The sequence below is a fragment of the Gopherus evgoodei genome, chromosome 4, assembly GCF_007399415.2.
Source record: "Gopherus evgoodei ecotype Sinaloan lineage chromosome 4, rGopEvg1_v1.p, whole genome shotgun sequence".
In the NCBI taxonomy this organism is placed as follows: Eukaryota; Metazoa; Chordata; order Testudines; family Testudinidae; genus Gopherus; species Gopherus evgoodei.
This window is the reverse complement of record NC_044325.1, coordinates 64,299,009-64,323,827: the sequence shown is the minus strand read 5'-3', so window position 1 is coordinate 64,323,827 and position 24,819 is coordinate 64,299,009. Positions and strand designations below refer to the sequence as shown.

Below are 24,819 nucleotides of genomic sequence, written 5' to 3'. Positions count from 1 at the left end.
AGGGGTCACTGGACTTAACAGAGCCTAGCTTGCACATAGAAGACACTGCTGTGGAGAGGGAAAGTAAGCTAGTGGAGTCCTTGCATGCCCTGAGGGAAGGAGAAGGCAATCTGCAGGAAACTCCTTACAAGTCTGGGACCGAGCATCAGGCTGTTTCTCCCTCTGCATCCATGGGCTGGGGAAGGGTGTGTGTGTGTGTGCGCACGCGCACGTGGGGGTATCTGGGCTGGGGGGGGCATGGTTGGGCTCTGGGAAGGCGGGGGTTTGGGTGTATTGGCTAGGGGTGGCCCTGCAGATGGGTTCGGGGGGGGGAGGGGTTGTGGCTGTCTGCCCCACCCCTTTACCCCTACCAGTGGCTAGGCTCTAGTGGGGGATGGGGGCAGAGAAACAGGAACCAAATTTCTTTAACTCTCTATTCCTGGGGGAATTTTTGTGTGTCTGTATTGTCACAGACCTATTTGCTGACAGGTATTTTGAAATAAATTGCTGAAATAATTGAAACTGGCATGATTATGCGGTGTTACTTTAACAAATAAAATGTGCAGAGTTTTGTAGAATTTTTAATTTTTTGTCACAGAATGCCCCCCGGAGTAGCTCTTGCACTTTCTTGGTCTCTTCTCTTTTGTTCACTGCACCCTCTTCATTAGCTCAGTGTAAAATCTGACTACTTTTCAGAAAGCTTTGGTGTTAGTTTCTGTATTATTAAGGGGAAGGACAGCTTTTATTTAGATTAAGAAAAAAAACAACAAACCCTACCAAAACAAAATGGTATGTTCTACACTCAGTTCTGTCCTGGGGGAGAGGGTGAGTGAGAGAATGACCACATATGACAGATGTTAGTCACCTTGCTTAATACGCTACTGGAAGGTGCTCTGATGCTGTAATGTATGGTATGAAAACCTAGATAGAACAGAATGTAGTTATGGCTCCTTGGATCAGGGTCTTAGTCTCCTCTATATTCTGAAATAGTGACTGAACTGATGACACTCAGTGAATGATAGTATTTTTGGTTTATTTAAATGAGAGGTTTGTGTTCAAAAACATGAAATATGTCTACTACCATGTCCAAATTACAATGAGCTGTGGTCAAATAAATGAAATGGACATTTGAGGGCCAGTTCATTATTGCTCCAGGTCTGAATGGGAAAGGAGAGTGGGAGAGAATGGTGGCTTTATGCTCCTTTATTCTGGAGCTGGTCCCCAGTGAAGTTAAAATAGTTTTAGGACTTGACATAACTTGTACCTCACTGTGTATGGCCTCAAAGGCTTTTCTGGCTTTGTATAAAGAAAGAGAATGTTTCCCTTAGTGTATGGTGCTTGGCGTTTGAGGAATGCTCTCCTGAAAAATTATCATAGTGGCTTAGGCTACAGGTTCATCAAATTTGATATCTTGCTTTTGGTAGTTGCCAGTATTTTCAGAGAGAGACAGAAATCCCATTAATTAACTAAGTAATTTATACATATTTCAGATAACAGGGAAATCTCTGTCCTGCTCTCTAGTTTTAGTTGACTTTTTACTTCTGAACATACTGTCAGTTTAATCTTCTGATCCAGTTAACCAGGAAGCTTTTGGAGAAGTAGTGAGACTTCTGACACAAAAATAAATTTGTAACAAAACTCTTTTGTGTACATGTTCTCTCTTCCACCTTGGGGACAAACTACTGAATATTGTGGGTGTTTCAGCTGAATGGTACCTCGAACTACAGTCTGAAAACAACAACTAGTGTAATCAGCCTCCATTTTTTTTTAAAAAGGCCTAAAAAGGGTGTTCTAAGGTAATTATGCAGTGCAATATGTGGTCAGAGGTGGAGTGTGTGTGTTTGACATTCCATCATTGCTCCTCTTATGTCCAGAATCATGAGGTTAAATTTCATGTAGAATTTTTAATTTTGTTACAGTAATAAATTTACTATATAATTTTGTGAATCCAGCTATGGTATTTCTGATCTGTTGTAACACTAAGATATGCAGGTTAACCTGAACACTTGAAAGAAAAAATGCTTGCCATTTACTGCCCCTTCAGTTTAATCAAGTGTCCCTTTGAAATCAAATATAGGAAAAGGAATTAGAATCAGTGATATAACTAAAGGGAATGATGTAGAAAATTGCTGCTTTGGCTGCATATGAGGCATTCCAAACTATTTGTGTTTTGCATGGAAATGTTTTTTGGTTATTTCAAATAGGAAGCACTGTATGAATGGTAATTACTGCAGTTGTATCAGTTCTGCAGTACTTAAGTAGGCAAAAAACTGCTGGAATTCTGCTTAAGTAAAAAATTCACTGTGAGATGTGCTGCTGTTAAACTAGAGGTGCTTTCACTCTTGCCAGAGCATCATCCTGAGTGACGACTCCAGTGACACGGATTCACCAAGTGATGAGGATGGAGAGGAGGAGGAGGAGTTTTCTCTTAGCCGGGAAGAGCTTCATAATATGCTGCGATTGCACAAGTATAAGAAACTGCATCAAAGTAAATACAGCAAGGACAAAGAGGTAAATGTGACACACTTCTCACGAATTTTTGACTTTCTGATTTTTTTCCCCATTTTTTAAAAATGGTACAATATTTTAATTGATCTTAAACTTGCTTACAGAACTGAGTGTAGTCTCTGGCAGACTAGGAAAACATCCTGTTGTGCAGCACCCCATGACAACCTAAAACTTGGTCCAAACAAGTGTAATTTAGTTACAGACCAATGGGCAAGCTGCTGACCTTACGTTCTAGAATCCCCTATTCTGAGAATCCCCCAACATTACACAAACACCAATGCACTGTTGGTATCTCTCCTTACCCCAAACCCATATCCCTCTTCACCAGAGCTAACTACTATCTTGAGACTAGAATTTACTCAGCAAGTGTGAGAAGTGAGGTGTTATGGGATACATTTTGGTATAGCTAGCTGCTGCAGTTAAGGTTGAAACGGTATTTTTAAACTGCAGGCAGCAATTCATAGCCCACACACAGCCTCTTTGCAGTGAGAGAATAGTGATGAGCACTACTTTTTTCAGCAGAGGTTTCTGTCGCCTACCCCCCCCCCCCCGGCCCTTGCTTTCTCCCTGGTTTTGTTGACTTTTTTCACTTTTCTCAGTCTTTTTCCTTTCTTCACTTTTCTTCTCACATTCCAGATACTTCTTCTCATACACTTACAAATCCCTATAACTTTCCCTCACTAACTGTCCTTTCTCTCCCCCTTTTGGAAGAAGAGGGGATCCTGCTGCTGTCACTGCACTCTTAGATCTTTCCAACTGTTATGAACCCTTCTGACTCCAACATTCCTTCCCTTCTTACATTTAAGGAATGTTACCCAAACTGTTTTGCTTTCTATTTGAATTGCAGTAGAAAGTGTGGGGGGGAGAACATTCCCTGTATTCCACATTACATGCTGACAAACCAAAGTGCTGGGCCAGAGTCTGAAATGAAAATTGGCACCCTCACTTCAATTTCCTTGTCAATTCCACCACATGGGTGGAGAAATAGATGATTTTCCCATGCGTCTCATTGCCTCTGTCCAGTTTTCTGTACCTGTTCATCCAGTAGTCTTGTCAATGAGTAGCCTCCTCCTGGCACCCCCTTGTGGCCTCAGGCAAGCCTGGCAAGCAGCCCCTCAGCTGAGTTTCCTCCCCTTCAAGGAGCTTCTTTAATATACTCCACACAGACTTTCATAAGTCTAATGACAGCAGCTGATCTTAGAGTCTGATTTTATTTACATGAAATTCTTCTACAGCAGCCTTTAGCTGGGAATAGTCTCTCCTCCCTGAGCATCCATCCTTCAGCTTCACGCTGCCTTTTATAGGGAAGTCAGATGATCCCTGCTTAGTAACTAGGGTTGCTTGGCCTCAAGCCTCTAGCCTTTAAGGGGCAAGCCACCTTTTTACAAATCATATATTAAATTTTGTGAAGAGGCCCCAATTTAACTCTACATGCGTTCATATTCCTGAAAGTGCAATATAGAACACCATTGTTAGACCTTTTTTTAAAAAAATGGAGGCTGATTACACTAGTTGTTGTTTTCAGACTGTAGTTCAAGGTACCATTCAGCTGAAACACCCACAATATTCAGTAGTTTGTCCCCAAGGCAGAAGAGAGAACATGCACACAAAAGAGTTTTGTTACAAATTTATTTTTTTGCCAGAAGTCTCGCTTCTTCTCCAAAAGCTTCCTGGTTAACTGGATCAGAAGATTAAATGACAATATGTTCAGAAGTAAAAACTCAACTAAACTAGAGAGCAGGACAGAGATTTCCCTGTTATCTGAAATATGTATACGTTACTTAGTTATTATGGTGACTGGTACTTCAGAAGTGCTGATTTTTGAATACTGAAAATGTTTTGTCAACTATATCTATTTTTTTATTTGACGACCTGTATCTTAGGTAGTTGCACCTGGAATAATTGCTTTAAAAAGTCTTTTCCTTTTCCTTTTCTATGGACACGCTACTTGTGGTGGTGTCTGTAGAGTCATGGAATTGATGTAATTTCTGGATTAGACTATGAAAAACCATATACTGTACCCTCTTCATGCTTAAAGGGATGCTATCCACTTCAATTAAAAAAAATTAATGAAAAATAATTTCAGGTACTACATCTGCCCTATGGTTCCTCAGGCAGCATTTATGGTACAGGAATTGTGTTTCCCTATTTTTTTGGAAATGTTTTTCTCAAATTGCTGTGTGAAATGCCCACACAAACAACTAAGGACATTGATTGACTAGGTAGGAATGACTTCACACAATATGCTATCTAATGCACAAAGCATGTAAACTGGAAAAATAGAGCTTTTGTTTTTTCCCCCACCTCTCATCTGTCAATTATAGTAATTGTATGATGTTAACAAGTAAACGCCTGTCTTCAATCAGGCTGGAGTCTCTGTCTCCGAGGAGGGAGGAATTGTCCCCCACCTATTCTTGCAGAGGATTCTGTGTATGTGGTCCCTTCATGCCACCTCAGCGTAGGACTCTGTATTAGGCTCCCGCTATTGCTACCCCAGTAGATCTATGATGGAGTGGCACCATTTAAATCTCCACCACACACACTTAGTCCTCTACTGGGTTGGTGTCCAGAGGAGTGGGGAGCACCCATTTGTAGAAATACCTGCCCTGGCTGCCACCTAAACATATGAGTGCAGCCTTCCCATTCCCTCCTTTTTTTTTTTTTTTTTTTCCTGTCAAGAGATTGAGGATGGGTTGGCCTCAGGTCCTTCCTTCACCCAAGGGAGAAGCAGTATTGTCTGGTTACTCAGACTGAGTAGTAGGAGCAATTGCAATGACTCTCACTAATTCTGGCCAGCTGGGAGCTACAAAGACAGGGCCTCCACTTTCCCTGGCTGCTGAGAGATGCTGTGGTGGCTGTGATTCCCTTACTACCCAGAGTGCACCAAAGGAAGCAGGAGCATCCTGCCCCTTCATTGGTGGCTGGAGGGAGGAGGGGGTACACCTCACAGGCCCTCTCTTTTCTCCATCACACTCAGGACAGTCAGGAAGACCCATTCTTCCCTTGATGGTAGTGGTGACCCATAGCCCTTTCAAGATGTGGCAGTATTTGTCCCCATCCCCCATCCCCCCCCCCCAGCGAGCAGGTTCCTAGTCTGCTCAGGTGATCGGCCTGGTGCTGTACATGGCTTTCTCCCTCTGTGGGAGCCTGTCTACAGACTTGACATTGAACACTGCATTGACTACACTGGCCATACTTTCACTCTTTACTTTGCATGCATGAAGGTTAGGAACGTTACTTTTAAAAAAAATGAAAACTGAGATTCTGACTTCATCATGTGACTGCAGGAGATGGGGTCCTATACATGTTCTTATAGTGCCTATGCTTTAATTTAGTGCAGCTTTTTGAGCACCCTATTAGCAACTTGGTGGGAGCCTGATGGCTATGTCTGCTTTGCATAAAATAGAGCGGATTTCAGTTATAAAATGGGATTGTGGCCTATAATAACGATGTACGTCCTAACTTGCAGTGTTCTAATTTGAGCCAAGCAGATGGCTATTTGAATTTAGTTGGAGTATTGTAAGCTGAGATCTGTAGGCTGTACAGACAGTTCTTTCATATTCCTGTACTAGTAAGGAGGCTGCAATTCACGTTGTAGGGCTTTGGGAACCAAATCTGGCCCAGTGGCTTTACTTTGGGCACCCTGTCTTAATCCAGTTCAGTTTTAAATACAGAGGAGTACACATTTTTCAGACTTTTGTTTATGGACAATATTTGAAGTTGTTCACCCATCTATATCTGTGAGCAGTTATGTTGCTTAACTCTTTGTCTGCTTCAGTTGCAGCAATACCAGTACTACAGTGCAGGGCTACTCTCCACACATGATCCCTACTATGAGCAACAGCGCCATCTCCTAGGGCCTAAGAAAAAGAAGTTCAAAGATGAAAAAAAATTAAAAGGTGAGGTAACCACCATGTGTTACTAACTAGAGTTTGTGTGACTAGACTTGTCATAATTGTATTCCCACTTACTAATAAACATTAATCTTCAATACCACTGATGTTAGGTAGATCGGCAATATCACATTTTATAGAAAGAACCTAAGACACAGGCTGTGGCTTATCTGCTCCCTCCAGAGAGAGTTGATATAGTTCCTGCCTCCTAGTCTTGGTCTCTGACAACTAGACTATGCCGGTCTCTGTCACTTTAGAGCTAATACCCTTCAACCTATTTTATTACCCAATAACATTTTGGAATCAACAGATATCATTGCATACTGTGGTTCTGGTACTCAGTTTTCTGGCAAATATAGCAAATGCTTGAAAAGCACAAGAAGTTGCCACATACCTGGATACTTATCAGTATGATCCTTCTAAACAAGGAATTATGAGGACTGAGACCACAGTCTGGAAAGTGGAGGGATGTGTTAGGAAACTGCTGTCTGAGGTGAATTAAAGTAGATCTACTTCTGACAACTCTCAGAGTTTCTCAGATGCATGTTTTTCAGGAAATGCAGTTTCCTTTCTTGACTGAGCTGTCAGCAGCTAGAAATCTGGGGGGAAACTGGAAGAGAAGGTTGTGAACTATCAATGCAAAGTGGATTCTGCCTTGTGCAAGTACTGAAAGTCTGATCTATATTCAAGGAGATTATTTTGGCCTGACTTCCTTCCTTCCTTCCCTACCCTCCTGCACATCCCTCCAGCTACATATGTTTTTCTCTCAGAAACTTACAGTGTACTTGGCTTTGCAGAATCTCTGCAGCTTACTTGTTAATTATCCTAGTGTCTGTTAGTTTCCTCTGAACACATGGTATCTACTAAATATAACTAGACATCTCTTTCAAATGACCAACAGCTTGGTTTGAGACTTATACTGAACGCTGGTCTTGTTCTTTTTAAATGTCTGTGACTAGAGCTTCACTCAAAGGCAGAAAAACATACCAGCTTTCAAGTATTTTAACTATACAGGCATGTTTCCCCGGGGAGAGGTGTATCTAGCTCTCATCATCTAGTAATATGATGATTTTCCTGTCTAATGGTTAAGTAATGAAGAGGTAGCTAGTATTATGAATTGGTGGGCCCAGAATGGGATAAACATAAAACTAGTCCTGAACCAGTCCTGTTTTTGCTGCTGTTAGATATAAAGTGCTGTTAGATATAAAGTGGCTAGGAAAACAGGGCAAGAGAGGACATACGAGTTGATGTGGAGGATCACAAATGACAGGAAAAGAAACTGATCTTATGCCTATTGTTCCCATGCAGCCAAGTTGAAAAAGGTGAAAAAAAAGAGGAGAAGGGATGAAGAACTCTCCTCAGAAGAGTCACCAAGACGCCACCATCACCAGACCAAAGTTTTTGCAAAGTTTTCTCATGATGCACCGCCACCAGGGTCCAAGAAGAAGCACTTGACCATCGAACAACTGAATGCCCGCCGACGGAAAGTGTGGCTTAGCATTGTCAAAAAGGAGCTACCAAAGGTGAGGTTGGCCAGTGGCATTGAATGGCGGATGTCGAGGCAGAGAAGGGTTGAGGTATCAGGAAGTCAGAATGCACAGGAAAACAGAATGCAGTCTGAGATCTTTCTGTGGATCACCAGATATCACAATAGTATTCCATACTCCATCTGTTGCTGTGTTGATGAGTGAGGTGCTCTCCCAACTTCTCTGATTTATTTTAAATTAAGTTTTCATTAGATTTTAAGTCACTATACAATTACTGCAAAGAAGAAGGGGTGCATTCCACAGAAACAAGGAAAAGGCTGGCTGTGGGAAAAGAGGAAAATGGAGACAATGGCAGAAGTGTAGGAGAGAAGAGGGAGGGATCAATGGGTTGTTCAGAAAATGAAGAACATGTGAAGCAAGGCTTCTTTGTGAACTGGCTTAGCTGCTGCTCAACAGTTAAAGAAAAATGAGTTGTCGTACAAAGAGCACTCAGTCACACTTCCTTTACAATGAAGAAACAATATTTAAAGTAGTATTCAATAGAACACTGGTTGAAGGGTCTTTTAGAGAACCTTGTACAACTTGTATTTAAGTGTGCTTGCTTAACAAAACTAACTGGCCAGGGCCAAAAGGAAACTTTTATAGTTTAAAAAAAAATGTCAGGGAGTCTGGTTTTGTACTTATACTTTTTTAGTATTTTGTAATAACACACTAAATTGATCTGAACTTTGTAGCAACTGCAACTCAGGTGAGATTGAGGAGATAAAGAGGGAGAATTTTAGCCATAATGTGCAGAAGGAACTATGTTTGCTTCTTCAAGTGTGTGTATAAGTGGATCTCACTATGTGCAAGATTGGAGTCTTTTGAATAGCAATGTCGGTTGGGGCCGTTCATGAGCCATGTACTTCCTTGTGTTCCATATGAAGGATGGAATGGCTATGACCTCCCCTCAGTTCCTTCTCGCTGCCGATAGCAGCAAGACAGAATTTGTTGAGCGTCCAATCTGCTAGTTCTTTGCTCCAAGTAAGTCTTCAAAAAACTCTTCAGATCCAACTGACTTTTGACTGCTCTGCACAATATTGACTCATCTTACTGAGTGCTGATGGTGAGACCCGCTCTATATAAGCCCTTCCCCCCCTACAGGCCCCCTCCACATGGCAAGTTTGAACCTGGGGGCTTCAAGCCTGTCCTTCCTGTGATAGACTAATTCTGTTCCAAGACGGTACAAGGGGTGCCTCTTGTTTGGGAGAATCGCATATATCGAGCATATGCTTGGTGTACCTGTTGTTTTCTGTAAGAATTCACAAATCATGGGATGTGCGGTTGAAATTCCATCACTTGGATCCTTCAGATCTTGAAGAGATGGGCATCAGAGTCTTGGTGTCAGACAAGCCAGCTTCCTCTAGTACCCCATCTAAGACACATGTGACACCATCGCTGAGAAGGATGCACTGAGAGAAGACCTGGAACTGCCATAGACACTGAAGGAGACTCCACTGGCTCTACAGACGTCTCTGGTACTGAAGCCCAGCACTGAAACAGCTCCAAACACAAAGGCAGAGACCCTAGCTTGGAAGTCAGTGACTTTGCACAAAGACAGACCACTAAAACCTCAGGAGAGAGAACCACCAAGCACTATTTGGTATTGAGGCGCCACTTCAGTTTTAGCAGTGCACCTTTCAGTGTCGAAATCTACGGCTGAACCAAGATTGTCTGAAGTACATTGGAAGAACTAGGGCCGTCCGAGGCATCTATCAGTAACCAGGCTCTGCACCGGATCTTGGCGCTGTATATCTTGATGTCACCCCTAAAGGATACTTACTCCACCTCTTCATCACTGGGGCATATGTTCTCATCTCAGCTGAGCAGAGGACCTTCTCTGAGATCCTCATAACGTTATTGAACAACTAGCGGGCTCTCCCTACTGGTCTCGGCTGCCATCCTGTCAGGAGTGGCATTGGATTGCTCAATACCAGATAAGACAGCCATACCCATACAGTATTCCACTGTGGGCTTACTGAGGACCACTTTCATATGCCTCTTAAAGCAGATTTCCAACTCATTTGAGGAAAAGGAAAAGATTGCTCTACCCTGTAGTATCCCTGGCCAAACCACTGGTGACACATGGGAAGAACTGAGAAGAACCAGATCTGGGGGTAGAGGAACACCAGTGTCCTGTCTCACCACCTAAGGACCTCTCAATTTCATCATGCAGTGAAGCAGTGTCTTTGGCATGGATACTGGCACCCAGATGACTTCAGTTCATTCCAGAGCTGCTTAGGGGAATCACAGAGACTCTGGAAATATTGGCACCTGTCATACTGGAGAAATCTCCTAAATTGTTTGATATTTTGACACCTTCCAGTCCAGCTAGGATCACATTCTCCATAAATGAAGGACTGCATGACCCTTAAGGCCCTGTGGCAAACATCGGCCATGATAAAGCTACTGTAAAGTGAAAGTGAAGCAGTACCAGGTCCCTCAAAAAGGGTTTGTGTAATTTACTCCCATCCTACCCCAGGCTGCTTAATAGTCTTGATGATAAAGGAAAAATCAAAACTGAACAAGTGTACCCCCAAGGACAAGGACCAAAAAAGGCTTAATCTGTTTGAGAGGAAATCTTACTCCTTTGCCTCTCTGAAACTGCAAGTGGCAAATTGCCAGGCCCTCCTGGCTGAATGAGTCTTTTTGATGTGGAATAGTGTAATATCCTTCCTGTCTAAGATCCTGTCTGACAACAGGGAAGAGCTCAAACGAATAATCAAGGAGGGCCAGTTGGTGGCCAAGACCATTCTCCAGATTGTAATGGACGCTCTGACACCATGGCTGATCTATGGCCACAGTGGTAAAAATGCACAGAGCATCGTGTCTCCAGGGGGCAGGGATCCCTAAGGAAGTTCAACCCATGACTGAGGACCTGCCTTTTGAAGGCATGGAATTATTTAACGAGTGAATGGTCGGTGCTCTATGCTCATTAAGACTTTAAAGCCAAAGTTGAGGCAAAAGGTCTTACCATTTCAGACAGCCTGAGTATCTTGCCAGAAAAAGCCTGGTCCTGCATGCATCGTCAGCCTTCCTTTTCCTTGGCAAGGCACCCCTCTCATAACATACACCAAGAAATTTGACAACTTTTGAGAGCCCATCAGATCCAGTTCTGAGATCATAACCTTCAGAAGCCATCTAACTTCATTCCAACATCTAACTTCATTCATGCTGTAACATCAGACAGACAGATACTAGAGATCATCACCCATGACTACCCCATCCAGTTCCATTCTTTGTTCCTTTCCCATCCCTCGTTAGGAACCCTTTTTACAAGCGGAAGTGTTTTTGTTACTTCATCTAGGAGCCATAGAGGAGGTGCCCCACCATTTTTTTGGGGAAGAGGCTTCTTTTTATGGTATTTTCTTCTTCTGAAGAAGAAAGTGGGCCAGGGGACGATCTTCAGTCTATCCTAGACCTAGAAGACTCAGATACATATGCCATCTCGGGCTCAGGATGATAACTTTTTGCCTTCATCATTGCATCTCTTCAAGCTCAGGACTGATTCGTGGCTCTCAGCTTGCATACGTCTGTATAGCTGTCCATCTGGCCCACAGGAAGTACCTAATATTCACAGTAGAGTCCATCCATTACCAGTATAGGGTGCAGCCCTTTGGACTCTCCAACCCTGACAATTTTCACAAAATGCCTGGCAGGGGTGGCAGCATGTTTAAGGAGAAAGGGTGTCCATGTCTTCTTATACTTGGATGGATGGCTGATCAGAGGCAAGTCACAGCAGGAGTACAACAACCTAGAGTATGACCTTTCCCTGTTTTCCCAGTTAGGTTACCTTGTGAACTGCAAGAAATCTTTTCTTACACCATCACAGACGATAGAATTCATAGGAGCTTTGATCAGCTCTCGGTCGGCAAGAGCTTATCTCCCAGAAGACAGGTTTTGGTCTCTCCAGTCAATAATAAACAACCTAAAATCAAATCCAACAATGTCCATGCATGCATATCTTGAACTGCTAGGCCACATATTGGCATGTGATGTTACTAGACATAACCATCTGTCCTTGCAAATGTGGAAAAGTTCAGTGTACTTGCTATCCAATATCATATAAACGAGAGTTTCTGTCCTGCCTCAAGTTGAGCAAGAATGCACCTGGTGTCTGGACCCAAAGAATGTATCAAAAGGGGTACCATTCTCTGCCCTCTCCCCAACAATGACACTTTTATCACACATGCCTCAGGGACAGGTTGGAGTGCCCAACTGAATCATGTGCAGAGGCAAAGGACCTGGTCCCAGGATGCCTGAAACTATACATGAAATAATAAGCAAGGAGTCTGTTGTAAAAAGAGGGTTAGTGGGACAGCTGAATTGCACTGTTTTTTATGTTTGTTTTACATAATTCGTTTAACTGTTGCAATATGTGTGGATGCCCCCAGTTACCAGGATGAAAGCCATTCTCATACTTCAGAGGAAGGCAGAAATCCCCATAATGCTTATGATTATGTAGTTGAAGACTGTATTGTAATACAGTTATATAGTGCTTTAAGTTTGTGTATGTATGGGTGTTTAAAAATGAATAATTACCTATAAAACATTATCAAACCATAATCTCATAATTAATGGGTATATGAAATTTTGTCTTGTTTTAGGCATACAAGCAAAAAGCTTCAGCACGCAATCTTTTCCTAACCAACAGCAAAAAGGTAAAGGTGGTCAAGCTTCATGTTTGCGTATTATATCTTGTGCAAATTTTTTTTGCATGTTGCTGTTGTTTCTTCTTAATTCATTGCCGTATCTTTAAGCCATTGCTAATATAGCAACTGTGGTAGCACATAATTTGATGTTTTCATTACAGATCCTCTCACTCTCTCTCCGGTTTTTAAGTTACCCATTTATAAGTAGGAATATGACTATTTGCTATTGGTGACGTCAGTCCAGCTGTTTGGGCTTGATCTTTGAAATAAATTGAAAGCCTCTCATTGGCTTTGATGGGCTTTTGATCAGGACCCTGGTGAGCAGATGTTCACATCACCAACAATTAGAGGTAGTCTCTCCAGATTGGAATTAGATCACTTTGGCAGGGCCGTGTTGGGAACACTTGCACAACCATTGTCAATTCTACATCCATCCTTTAGATAGAGATCTTAACACTCCAGCTCTGTTTGTGTGGTATGTTTCATACGTAACAGATACATTTTAAAAAAATAAAACATGGATTTTTAGAGATTTGGATCTGTTTTATTTTTGGCAGTAAGAGCTACTTTGAGAATCTTTAGTTCACTGTTCTTTGATACAATAAAATGACTCCATTATCGATTACTTTATTGACTTTTTTTTACTGTGTGATCCTGCACATAGTTATCCACATGCTTAACTTTACTACTGTGAGTTATCCCATTGAAACTGGTGGGGCTGCTCATGGTAGTAAACTTAAGCGTGTGCATATACGTGTGTAGGATCAGAGCCTAACAGTTGAGCAAATTCCTGCATAAGTGATTCCAAAACAAATTTATTAATAAATATTCTTAAATCTTTTGGCTCAGCAGATGAGAAGCGCCCCTGTTTGTACTATGAAAAGTTATTTTTAAAGAGCATTTGATAGTGGCTTTCTCAGCATGTGCAGTAAAATTTTTCTCTGAGATTGTGAGGTGCACATCTAAGGGCTTGTCTACAAAAAATGCCCCCCTGAACGCAGCAAGTTGCAGTGTTGTAAAGCACCACTGTAAACTGTGCTCCAGTGCTGGGAGCTACGCCCCTCGCTGAGCTACGTCGCAACCACACAAGGCATATTAAAACGCTGCCTGTGTAGACTAGCCCTAAGGAAGTGCATAGCTAACTTAATTAGCAAGTGAGAAGTGTAGTGAAAAATATTGCTGTGAATCAGTAGGAACAACTTGAGATGGGGGAAGGACTCCCACTGACTTTATAAAGTGTGAATAGATTGAGGGAAGGTTTTCTGTGTACATTTATAAAATATGCAGGAGAAGTGGTATCTCCTATGCATTTTAGGAGCTTTACAACAGACAGGTTCTTTCCAGCATGCTTACGTAAGTATAGGTGTCATGGTATAATTCCCCAATCTGAACCTTAGAATCCAAAAGATGGGGTACCAGCATGAATTCCTCTAAGCTTAATTACCAGCTTAGATCTGATAGGCTGCCACCACCCAAAAATATAGTGTTTTGCAAACATGCCGGTGATCACGCGGACATGGCTGGTCACCTGCTGTTCCGACGTGCCCCGAATCAACCAATCGTCCAGATAAGGGAACACGTGGACAAGGTTGCGCCGAAGATGCGCCACGACAACTGCCATGCATTTTGTAAACACCCTCGGGGCCGTGGACAGGCCGAACGGGAGGACTGCGAATTGATAATGAAACTAGAGATAACGATAGATAACGATAGATAACTAGGAGAGCTAGGGACGTGGAGGACAGCTATGCCGCGCTCCACAGTTCCAACGACCGACACGGCGGTAAGAAGGAACTGAGGAGCGGGCGGGCCGGCAGGGATATATATTGGGCGCCATGGCGGCGCCACTCCAGGGGGCGACCTGCCGGCCCACTGGAGTTGCTAGGGTAAAAAGTTTCCGACGAACGTGCACGCGCGGCGCGCACACCTAACTGGAATGGATGTGAGCAACACATCTCGAAGAACAACAGTTACAAAGGTGAGTAACCATCTTTTTCCTCCCCTTCCTCCTCCTTCCTTTCTCCCACCAATTCCCTGGTGAGTACAGACTCAGTTCCTTTGAGCCTTAACAAGGGAAAAAAAATTACTCAGGTCTTTTAAAAAGAAAAGCTTTTAATAAAAGAAAGAAAAAAGTAAGAAATCTCTGTAAAATCAAGATGGAATATTACAGGGTCTTTCAGCTTATAAACACTAGAAAGAAGTCTCCTCCCAGCACAAATACCAGTCAAAATCCATCCAGCAAAATACACATTTGCAAATACAGAAAACAATCAAAAGACTATAACTGCCTTTTCTACTTAATACTCACTATTCTGAATATATAAGAGACTGTAGCAGGGAGATTGGCAAGAAACGTGGTTGCACATCTGGTCCCCTTCAGGACCCAGAGAGAACAAAGCAAAACCCAAAAACACAAACAAAGGCTTCCCTCCACCGAGATTTGAAAGTATCTTGTCTCCTGATTGGACCTCTGGTCAGGTGATTGAGGTTCACTGTTTGTTAACCCTTTACAGGTAAAAGAGACATTAACCCTTAACTATCTGTTTATGACACAGGGGCACGGTGTTCTGGTGATATGTGGACAAGTAGTTAGAGATTACAATATTTACAGCAGCTGTTGTCTACCTTTTGCAAGCTTGCAGAGCTGCAAAGCTCTGGAGAGTGAAGCTGTGCTGTTTTCTTCAAAACACACAGCTTTACCCACACACCAATTAATAGAAATTAAGGCTTCAGGACTAAGCTCTCAAAAGTCAATAAATGCCAAAGGTAAGGTTGCACATGCATCCTTAACTCTGCCCCTTGTATGTGTGTGTGTGTATATATATATATATATAATGCACTAAAATACAGCATATAATCACCTGTTTGTTCACATAATTCTCAAATAATGCAGTATAACAATATATACTTTTTCTGTAACCTTAGATGTACAGTATTAAGAAGCTACATGTGTGCCATTTTGTGATACTACATGGACACTCCATGAAAGACTTTATATGAAAAATACATAGTAACCATTGTTTACAGAACACACTACAGACTTAGCATACTACATAGCAGATATTTTACACAATTACTCTATGTGTAGGCCCACCTACGTGTGTAGCTAAATTGGCTTTATAGTTGACTACCTTATCCCTTGACTTGAACCTAAGGAAGACTTTGGTGCTGGTTGAAAAGAAAATATCTCCTACATATTATTAAAATATATACATTAGGAGAAAAAAACCTTAACACAGTGTCTAAGCCAGCAGAGATTTACTGGACCATGATGACAAGGAAGTTAGCATAATAGAATGAAAAAATAAAATATGCTACACCTTTATCTAAGGTTGTAGGAATAATTGTATGATAATATACTGTATAATTTAGAAATACGATGTGATCATGTAATTAAAGACTGTATCATAATGCATATCTAAAACAGATGTAGGTGTGGACAGCAGCGGAGTTAAAAAGCTAATGGCCACTTTACACTTACAAAAGCTATATAAATAAGCACAGCATCAAAGGTTTTTAGAGGGTCAACCTTGGTTGTAGGAATTTGCAACCTTGCAACACCTAAATATTGCCCTTTGGTGATGGTGATTTTAAATCTTTTTTTTCTCTGTCCCTGAACCCTCCCTCTTTACCCCAGCTGGCCCATCAGTGCATGAGGGAGGTGCGTCGCGCTGCTATCCAGGCCCAGAAGAACTGCAAGGAGACTCTACCACGGGCACGTCGCCTCACCAAGGAAATGCTGCTCTACTGGAAGAAGTATGAGAAGGTGGAAAAAGAGCACCGCAAACGAGCTGAGAAAGAGGCTTTGGAGCAGCGCAAGCTGGATGAGGAGATGAGAGAGGTAGGGCCAAAATCTAGACTGCTGAAAATTAATCTGAAAAGAGCTAGAGCATGGAGCTGAAGAGACATGAACAAGCACAATAGTCAGAGTCTTTAAACCTGGACAATCAAACTCACCAACTGTTCTTCCTTTCAATGATCTTCCAGAGATTTTCTTCCACTCTATCTTAAAAGGATTTACCAGACTCTTCTGACAAATTAGCTATAGCCAGAACCATCAAATTGCAAGAATTACAGTTACAAACCATAATGTTGGTTAAAGAGGATGTAACTAGTGAGATGTAGTGTGTCTGACTTGCACATAGGGCTCAGTGCTCTCTGTTTCTAGAGGATGATCTTTTAGTGATTGTAACTCTTAAGTTCTTCCTCAAGTTCAGAAATCAGACTATTTTTCAATTCACTGGTGTGTTAAGTTTATTTTATCTTAAGTTATGTATAGAGCATAATAAAACATATGGAATTTATCCTCAGAACACATAAGAACAATCGAGGACCCAAATGATAATTGTCCTGTGGTCCCTTTGTCTTTGTGATGCCAGTGCAAAGGGTTCACAAAGCAATGGGATGGCCCTCTCAGGAAGTACCCCATGGTGATGAGTGCAGTATAAAAATGTAGATTGTTTATATGTAACAGGGTTAAAAAAGGTTGCAACGTATAACTTGCTTGCATGTCTTTGTCTTTTTCTCTTCTTTAAACATTAAACCTCATTTCATTTTCCCCTACCCTTTTTTTTTTTTTGTAAATTGTCTTGTCTCAGGCTAAGAGACAACAGCGAAAACTTAATTTCCTGATCACCCAGACTGAGTTATATGCCCATTTCATGAGTCGCAAACGAGATATTGGACATGATGGAATACAGGAAGAAATCCTGCGCAAACTGGAAGACAGCTCTACCCAAAGGCAGATTGATATTGGTGGAGGGGTAGTGGTCAACATTACCCAAGAGGATTATGGTAAGGCTAGAAACAAAATTCCAGCAGGCCATAGGAACCATTGGAGATGATGGTTACTGTATGCAGAGAATGATACAGACCTAGGGGCTTCTGTGCTTGGAATATTATGTGAAGAAGCACTTCTGTAAATCATTGGAATTTATCCATGTCTTAATTTGAGGTAGTGTAATGTGGTTAACAGATGTATTTTAATGTAGTGATATTCTTTTCAGATAGCAACTACTACAAGGCCCAGGCTCTGAAGAACGCAGAAGATGCTTACCAGATTCACCAGGCCCGGGTGTGTATTGCTTGGGTGCTTGAAGTGGAAGTGGAAGGGGAAGTGGAGTAAATTGAAGAGACACGAACTAGAATAGTGATCTTCTTTCAAGTCACCCATTTTAGTGATGAACTCTAAGCTTCCTTTAATTTGATTGTTGCCCTGTTCATTTGTGAATATCTGGGAAACTGGAGGGCAGAGGACTGGATGAAAATAAATTGTATAATCAAGCTACAGGGACTGCAATGTTATTCATTGCTTTGAAGGGGACCATATGTATTAGCATGTGAAGGATGAGAGACCATTTCCCAATGAATTTCTTGTATTAGGTTGCATCCTGTATCTTACCCACATTTTCCCCTTGTTTAGACCAGGTCATTTGATGAAGATGCAAAGGAGAGTCGGGCAGCTGCTCTACGGGCTGCTAACAAGTCTGGCACTGGCTTCGGAGAGAGCTACAGCCTAGCAAACCCATCTATCCGGGCTGGAGAGGACATTCCACAGCCTACCATTTTCAATGGTAAACTGAAGGGATACCAGTTGAAAGGCATGAATTGGCTGGCCAACCTGTATGAGCAGGTATGCTAGTTTGCAGCCATTTCCACTTCCAGGGACAAATTCAATCCTGGTATAATTCCATGGTAGAAAATATATAGTGACAGACCCAGGCCAGTGGGATACAGGAGTCTGGTAGAGGGCAAATATACTGGTCACTGGATGAGTAGTTTTCTGTTTCCTGAGTGACTAGAGCAGGGGCTGCACTAGAGTAATCAGGAACCCGCTAGAACCAGTTAAGGCAGACAGGCTGATTAGAACACCTGCAGCCAATCAAGGCAGGCTAATCAGGGCACCTGGGTTTAAAAAGGAGCTTACTTCAGTTTGTGGTGGGCATGTGAGGAGCTGGGAGCAAGAGGCGCAAGGAGCTGAGAGTGAGAGGGTGTGCTGCTGGGGGACTAAGGAGTACAAGCGTTATCAGACACCAGGAGGAAGGTCCTGTGGTGAGGATAAAGAAGGTGTTTGGAGGAGGCCATGGGGAAGTAGCCCAGGGAGTTGTAGCTGTGCTGCAGCTGTTACAAGAGGCACTATAGACAGCTGCAATCCACAGGGCCCTGGACTGTAACCCGGAGTAGAGGGCTGGCCCGGGTTCCCCCCCCAAACCGCCTAACTCCTGATCAGAAACAGGAGGGGTTCCACCAGAGGGGAAGATCACTAAAGTGTGCAAATCTGCCAATAAGCGCAGGACCCACCAAGGTAGAGGAGGAACTTTGTCGCTGTACGTACACACACACACACACACACACACAGCCTATCTTTCTACAGAAGTGAAAAGAATATTGTGTAGCTCCATCAGACAAGTATCCCTGACTTCCTTAAGAACTAATAAGATAAAATCGTATGTGGTATTAGCCCCTATATTTTTCATTTGCATATTTATGCGCCCTCACCAAAACTAGACTGAGCAATGGGGAGTTTATGCACATTGTCATTCTTCATTTAATGCCTAGATCAGTATGTAAACTGGGGACAGCCTTGCATTTGAACACAAACATGCTTTAAATTAGATTGCAAATAGAGAGCATGCTGAGGAAAAAAATCAGGTCGGGAAATGGCTGAAGAGCTGGAAGGGGGGAGAGATTACACTGCTCTACAGCCAAAATGCTTCTGAAATAAATGTAGTCCAACTTTACTAATTCTGGGTCACTGAGAACGAAAATGATGCTTAAAATTGTTGATTGGCTCTAGTTTTCAAGATATGCTATTGGGTCAGTATATACGACCCTTGACTTGGGAATGGCAGAGGATAAGTGAGTTATAAAGGGAAGGGATCTCAATTTAAACCAGAAATGACTAAAATACATCTTTGACTGGATCGATGAATAAATCTATGACTGGGTTTGGACAGTACTTGCTTTTTAGGCAAAACAATGAATGATGCAATCTGAAGCTGGTATTGCGTCATACATGATATGAATTGCATGATGCAATCATAATGAAGCTTACATCACTCTGCTGAACAAATTGCCCTATATCAGCTCTAGAAATCATACAGTGTGGTGCTCTCTTCTTTGTCAGTGTTTGATTTTGCAAAGGGACACATTTCTGTTTAGCCAAAGTGAGCAGAGATGCCTCGTACTTGTGTGAACAGTGCAGATAACTTCTGCTATGTTTGTGGTGAAGTCACTTTTGCATCACAAAAGCGCAGTATAACCACTATGGTTAAGAAAGCCTATCAGCTTTATTTTGGCTGCAAAATTGGAGATCAGGACAAGAGGTGGGCCCCACACATATGCTGCAACACTTGTGCAACAAATCTCCGCCAGTGGTTGAACAAGAAAAGGAAATCTATGCCTTTTGCAGTGCCAATGATTTGGAGAGAGCCAACAGATCATACCAGCAATTGTTACTTCTGCATGGTGCCTCCAGTTGGGAAAGGTGTGTCAAAGAAGAAAAAGTGGCCTGTGCATTATCCAAACATTCCATCAGCTATACGCCCAGTACCCCAGGGAGAAGGACTGCCGGTTCCTGATGCACCAGAATCATTCTCACTTGAGTCAGACGAGGAAGAGGATGAAACTTCTGGTCCTGAACCATCAATGTCACAGGACCCACATTTTCTCCCATCCTCCTCCTCTGAACCACACCTCATAACACAAGGTGAACTGAATGACCTTGTCAGGGATTTGGAACTACCCAAGAGTAAGGCAGAACTGTTGGGCTCCAGACTACAGCAGTGGAATCTCCTGGCAGGTTATCAGGGCAAATGGAGCCCATCAATGCTTGCAGACTATTGCTGGACTGTGACAAGATATGCTCCATTTAATGAATACAAGAGACAAGCCAAGAAGCGCCAAGTAGACACTGAATAGGACTAAACTATGTACATAATAGTTTTTTGCCTTTTGTTTCATAATAAATTTTATTTATATAACCCTTTTGCTGATTTTTAAAGTGTTACATAAACAGGACAGGTGAAATATTATCATGTAAAGCAACCATAAACACATGAAAAGACCTAGGTTTACAATTTATGATTAAAACTCTACTATCTACACAATATACATAGACATAAAATGTAAAAACTTAAATATCTTAGAAACAATAGCCAATCAGTTGTTTTAATTGTCATATTTGAATTCAGCACATCAAAATACATAATAAATATCACATTTTATCTCTGAAGCAGACGACTTCTCAAAAATTGTAGACCAGTGTTATCAATTCATAGGATCACTGGGGGAAGATGATGTAGGAGTTTTCATATTGGTTATAAACAGGGCTGCTGACTTCACTTTGGTGGCATGTGTTCTGATAGCCCTACATGTGTTATGGAAAAGTGAGGTAGAGGTATTCACATGTGGGTTTTTTGCAGGGCATCAATGGAATTCTTGCAGATGAAATGGGTCTGGGTAAAACAGTCCAGAGTATTGCTCTGCTAGCACATCTGGCTGAGGTAAGTGGATTCTTTGTCACCCATTTACCTGATGGAAGACATACTTAACGTGATTGAACTGGGTTCTAGATGCTTAATTGAATGCCTTAAGATGGATGCCTGATGCTGCATTTTCTTTCAGTGTGCATATCCTTCTAAAGATGCAACTTTAAAAAGAGAATATGCATACTGAATTGCACACACTTGGCATCCAGAGAGCAACTCCCTTTGATTGAAGCTGAATTATTTTATAAGAAGAAACGATAAAGACCCCAGGAGAGAAGATGATGCAGTTTTATCTGTCCATTGATTTTTAAGACATGAACACACCAGTAGGAGGGCAACTTGAGTTCTGCTTTTTGAGTCAGTAAGCAAGAATTTCTACTTCCTACTGTTCTTGGCAGTAAGGAGCATAGTAAATCTGTCTTCTGTGCTTCTCTGTTTACATTAGAGGTGCACCCAAAGTAGCCTGCCCCTTTACGTATGTGCGTAGAATTGCACTGTGTGCTAGATTGTCACCTTGCAATCTGTACTATATAGGAAAAAGAACGAGGAGTACTTGTGGCACCTTAGAGACTAACAAATTTATTTGGGCATAAGCTTTTGTGGGCTAAAACCCCACTTCACTGGATGCATGCAGTGGAAAATACAGTAGGAAGATGTATATACATACAGAGAACGTGAAAAAATGGGTGTTGCCATACCAACTCTAACAAAACTAATCAATGTGCTGTTCAGAGGTGTGTTGGAAATATTCTTTGGGTTGGAAAGTTGAAAGTAGGATTCCAGGTCACTGCAGAACTGTATCATGTTCGCAGGGATGGAGGGGCAGAAGGAGAGGCCCCGAGATAGGACAGACTCTTCTGCAGGGCTAAGATTATAATTGGATAGATTAACAATATTGTTGGGTGAGTTAAGGGAACAACTGTTGTGGCCCTTTGTGGCATGTAGTAGTTTAGACAAGCGTTCTTAAAACTACAATACTCACCTGGGGAAGTGAAGAAACAGATTGACAGAGCCAGAAGAATACCCAGAAGTCACCTACTCCAGGACAAGCCCAACAAAGAAAGTAACAGAACGCCACTAGCTGTCACCTTCAGCCCCCAACTGAAACCTCTCCTGCGCATCATCAGGGATCTTCAGCCTATCCTGAAGAATGATCCCTCACTCTCACAGATCTTGGGAAACAGGCCATTCCTCGCTTACAGACAGCCCTCCAACCTGAAGCAAATATTCACCAGCAACCACACACTACACAACAAAAACATTAACCCAGGAATCTACCCTTGCAATAAAGCCCGTTGCCAACTCTGTCCACATATCTATTCAAGGGACCCATCATAGGACCTAATCACATCAGCCACACAATCAGAGGCTCATTCACCTGCACATCTACCAAAGTGATATATGCCATCATGTGCCAGCAATGCTCCTCTGCCGTGTACATTGGTCAAACCGGACAGTCTCTATGCAAAAGAATAAATGGACACAAATCAGACATCAAGAATTATAACATTTAAAAACCAGTCGAAGAACACTTCAACCTCCCTGGTCACTCAGTTACAGACCTAAAAGTTACAATTCTCCAACAAAAAAACTTCAGAAACAGACTCCAACGAGAAACTGCAGAACTGGAATTAATTTGCAAACTGGACACCATTAAATTAGGCTTGAATAAAGACGGAGTAGATGGGTCATTACACAAAGTAAAAACTATTTCTCCATGCTAATTTTTCCCCTACTGTTACTCGCGCCTTCTTGTCAACTGTTTGAAATGGGCTGTCCTGATTACCACTACAAAAGTTTTTTTTTCTCCTGCTAATAGCCCACCTTAATTGATTAGTTTCATTAGAGTTGGTATGGCAACACCTATTTTTTCATGTTCTCTGCGTATATATATCTTCCTACTGTATTTTCCACTGCATCATCCGATGAAGTGGGTTTTAGCCCATGAAAGCTTATGCCACAAGTACTCCTTGTTCTTTTTGCTGATACAGACTGACATGGCTGCCACTCTGAAACCAGTACTATGTGGGGAGCAGTATGTAGCAGTACTGCCATAGGAGGGAGAGCAAGAACAGAATTGTGACCGAGACACGGTTTGGTCCTTGTTTTCCCACTTTGACCATGAAGGAAGTAAGATGCACCATCCTTCTTCTTGGTACAGATTAATTCCGCTTTCATGCCAGCTTTGCTGCATTGGTGGCCAGCATGCTGGAAGTGCATGTGGAGCCAAAGCTTCATCCACTTCCTGCCCACCTGCGTGGAAAGGAACCTAGCTCCCCTGAGAGGCTGCTCTCTCCATTGTGTTGAGTCATGATTCTGGAAGCCTACACTGGACTTTATTCTCCCTTACTCCCTTGCATAGGTGTGTAGGCCAGCTCATGATTGGACCCTGTATCAGTAGGCCTAGAATTCCTTGTTCACCAGCGTGAATGTGCTGCTTTGTAGGAGGAAGCTCAGGTTTCCACGCCAGCTTAGATCTTTTGCTTGCCAAACTGGCAGATGCATTGAGCCCTGGGTTAGTGGCAGTAGCAGTGAGCAAATAGCAATTTGCAGAAAGTGAGAGACAGGTCACAGTTTGAATTTAGTATTCACACATCCACTGGGTGTTTGCAGAGCAACATTGTGGATTTGAAAGGAGGCCACACTAAATGTTTAATCTGCTGAATCTAGCTGTGCATCACCCTGCTGTGTTGGTAGGAAGCTTTATTATGATCTGTATACTTTCCTCTTTTGCAGCCCTTGTCCTTAATTAATCACATTGCTGCATGAAACTGTTTCTGTTTCCCTCCAATTGATTTGTTTTTTCCCTATATCAGAGAGAGAACATCTGGGGACCTTTTTTAATTATTTCACCTGCCTCTACACTCAACAATTGGCATCAGGAGTTTGCCAGATTTGTTCCTAGATTTAAGGTAACAACCATATTCAGGAAACTATTCCTTTTGGCTCAGAAAACCTACTTCCTCACTCCCTTCAGCTCTTTGTCGCATCTGGATGATCTGATTAGCTTGACGTTTCAGAGGATGTGAGGGACATGATTCTGTGATCTTGTACCTGACCTGCTGTTCTGGAGCATGCTGTTATTCAGAACTTGAGTATCTGTCACTTGAATTCCATTATTTTCATTTTGGGGCAGATGTTTCTAAAAGAGCAGCTTATCAGCGAAGCATTTAGATTCTGCAGTGGCATAACCATGGAGATGACACAGTTATGATTGTGCCACAATGCCAGGCAAGAGAGTGATTTCTGAATCTTCTGCATTGTCTGTAGGATTAGTGCTTTGTTGTGGGTTGTTCAAAATCTGTGTCTGAATGATAGATGGTTTAATTGTGAACTGAAACAGCTCTAAAAATTTAGAGGGAGGAAAAACTTCAGCAGCATTAAGCGAAAGTAAAAAAAAAATGAACAAGATTGTAATCACTGTTCAAAAAGCAAGGAGAGTAATGAAGCACAAATAGCTGCATGTATTAAGATAAAATAAACAAGTTAGTGGAGGAAGAAAAATATGAGAAATAAGGAATTGCCACAAAATAAATTATCAGCAGTACATCCATGAAGACTATTTGAGTCTTGCAAAAGATAAATTGGAGGAAAATGAGATTACTGACAGAGCCAAATGAGCAATCAGCATTACCCAAAAGAGCCGTCATAGTGTGAATGGCGGGAAGTATTTAGTGTGTGTGTGTTTATATATTGTGATAGACCCAGGCCAGTGGATACAGCAGAGTAGAAGGAGGCAGATATACTGGCCACTGAATTAACAGTTTTCTGT

General features: G+C 42.1%; 1 protein-coding gene across 2 annotated transcripts in view; it reads left to right on the top strand.

Annotated features, from left to right (window-relative positions):
- INO80 (INO80 complex ATPase subunit) overlaps positions 1–24,819 on the top strand; it is a 133,787-nt gene that overhangs the window by 25,808 nt on the left and 83,160 nt on the right. For both annotated transcript variants that reach the window (XM_030559501.1, XM_030559500.1), the window contains 10 exons: positions 2,329–2,490; positions 6,266–6,386; positions 7,689–7,903; positions 12,514–12,567; positions 16,196–16,399; positions 17,157–17,352; positions 17,565–17,632; positions 17,981–18,190; positions 20,982–21,062; positions 23,864–23,959. In XM_030559501.1, coding sequence (XP_030415361.1) covers positions 2,329–2,490; positions 6,266–6,386; positions 7,689–7,903; positions 12,514–12,567; positions 16,196–16,399; positions 17,157–17,352; positions 17,565–17,632; positions 17,981–18,190; positions 20,982–21,062; positions 23,864–23,959 — 1,407 coding nt within the window. The remainder of the gene's footprint in view (positions 1–2,328; positions 2,491–6,265; positions 6,387–7,688; positions 7,904–12,513; positions 12,568–16,195; positions 16,400–17,156; positions 17,353–17,564; positions 17,633–17,980; positions 18,191–20,981; positions 21,063–23,863; positions 23,960–24,819) is intronic.